We start from the raw sequence: 2,169 nt of genomic DNA, 5'->3' as shown, positions 1-2,169 counted from the left end.
GCGCCCAGCACCTCTGCATCGCTCCTATGCCCTTGGCACAGCAGCCCAGTGGCCTTGGTACGCTTCACAGCATTCCAGGACACTTGGGTAAAAAGAGGTAAAACTTGCCTGTTGTGTGGGTTGAACCTAGAGCCTTGTGGTAGTGCCCAGAGCGCTGCAACCACTCAGCTATTGTGTGTTGAGGTATACTTCTACTTGTGTCTTGTTTATACCTTCACCACCTTCCTTATCCAGTATCTCGCGACTTTGCCCCTATTTCACCTTTCTCTACTCTTTGGCTTACTATGGAGAACTCCGAGCTACTGTACAGTTCCCAAACCTTATTTCTTTTCACCTATATAACCCTGGTGTCCACAGAGCGTCTCCTTACTTGCTCACTGTTGGACACCAGGTCAGTACCCTTGTATTTCGTCTTTATCAATACCACTTGCTCACTGTTGGACACCAGTGCCTCTTCTGAGTTTGATAGGTTATGAGCCCCGCGCTCTGAGCCGTCTAGAACGTCACAAACCGCCTCAACGTCGCTCAACGCGTCCTAGAAGCCCCTCACCACCACTCCATCCACTCCATCCAGCCCCCACTCCCTATCTGATCTCCTTGATCTCTCTCCTGGACCACTCCATCGCTCTCACCACCACTCCAGCACTGCGCCTACGCTCCCTAGCACCTGCGATCACGCCGATCACGCTGCCAACGTGCTCAGCGACCGCAAAAACCCCCTCCTAGGTCGCCCTCTTGTGCTAGATTGCTGGGGATTGAGCCCTAGATAGCTGGATTAGTGCCTGTTGGCTGGTTTTGGGCCTCTTTGGTGTGTTTCTGTCGCTCTCAGCGCTCTCCCTGCGCGCCCCTCGCTGTCCCTCGACTCCACGTCGCTCCTGGACGCTCTCTGCACCCCCTCCTCGCGCCTCAACGCTTCCCATCTCCTCACCATCTCCTCACCTCTTCACCTCCTCTGCTGCTGCACCCCTTGTCCCCTCGCTCTCCCATCGTCTTCTACACCTCTTCCTCATCCCCATGCACGACGCCGACGCCTCCAAGCGTATCAAGGCCCTCACCAAGGACAACTATGCGTCCTGGGCTGTGGACTTCAGCGCTCTAGCTCGCTCCAAGGGGTTCTACAGGCTTTTGAAGGGTACTGAGACGCGTCCTCAGGATCCTGACAAGGCTGAGGACTGGGATACTCGCCAGGAGAAGGCAGCTGGCGAGCTCATGCTCTCCCTGTCTGAGGAGCAGCGCATCCATGTCAAGGGCAAGGAGGATGACCCCACTGCTATGTGGGACGCTCTCCAGGCTGTCCATCAGCAGAAGATCCCTGGCACTCGCTTCAACGCTTTTGACGACTTCTTCGCCCTTAGGAAGCGTCCTGAGGAGTCCCTCAGCTCCCTCATTGCTAGGGTGGACACCCTCTATGCCAGGATCAAGGATCTTCGCCCTCCTGCCTACACCCTCGACTCTCTGGACCAGGAGCTGGCCTGCATGGCCCTCATTCGTGCTCTCCCTGAGGAGTACTCCCACTTTGTCTCTGCCCTCATGCTCCAGTCCACTCTGGACAAGGATGCTGTGGTGCAAGCGTTCATCCAGGAGGAGAACAACAGGACTCGACGCTCTACAGCGCCTGTGGCCTCCTCAGAGGCTGTCCTCGCCGTCTCGGCCCCCTCTTCTGGCTCTGCCCCTTCCCTCGACCACTGCACCTGCACTGGGGAGCTCCTCTGCTCGTTCTGTGAGAAGCCTCACCACTGCTTCCACAAGTGCTTTGCCCTTCGACGTGCTAAGAACGAGCTCAAGGCCCAGTCGAGCTCTAGGAAGCCTGGCAACCAGTCTGGTCGCTCTCAGCGTGCCAACCAAGCCCAGGCAGTCGCTCCCAGCGCTCCTGGCACTTCCTCCACCGCTCCTGTCCCTCCCTCGGCCTCTCAGGCCGTTGTGGAGTATGCTGGCAATGCAAGTCTTCGCTCTTCTCCTTCCCCCACCAGTCCCACCTGTCCTCTCCAGCTCGATGCAGACGCTGACTGGATTGCAGACACAGGCGCCACTTCTCATATGACCCCTCACCGTCACTGGCTGCGCTCCTACACGCCTATGCGCGTCCCAGTTCGCCTTGCTGACCACACTGTGGTCTACTCAGCTGGTGTAGGGTCTGTGGTGTTCTGTCCTAGGGTGGGAGGGAAGGAA

At 57.7% G+C, this 2,169-nt stretch overlaps 1 protein-coding gene across 1 annotated transcript; it reads left to right on the top strand.

Annotated features, from left to right (window-relative positions):
* Nucleotides 1-1,014: 1,014 nt before the first annotated feature.
* Nucleotides 1,015-1,482, top strand: CONPUDRAFT_68508 (uncharacterized protein; the record flags this gene model as incomplete). Its single annotated transcript, XM_007777909.1, has 1 exon — nucleotides 1,015-1,482. A coding segment is annotated over one exon (468 nt), but the record flags the coding sequence as incomplete, so codon positions are not given.
* Nucleotides 1,483-2,169: the final 687 nt, after the last annotated feature.

Source organism: Coniophora puteana, assembly GCF_000271625.1.
Source record: "Coniophora puteana RWD-64-598 SS2 unplaced genomic scaffold CONPUscaffold_193, whole genome shotgun sequence".
Classification (NCBI taxonomy): Eukaryota; Fungi; Basidiomycota; class Agaricomycetes; order Boletales; family Coniophoraceae; genus Coniophora; species Coniophora puteana.
Note: the sequence above shows the minus strand (reverse complement) of the source record. Positions and strands in the feature narration are given on the sequence as shown.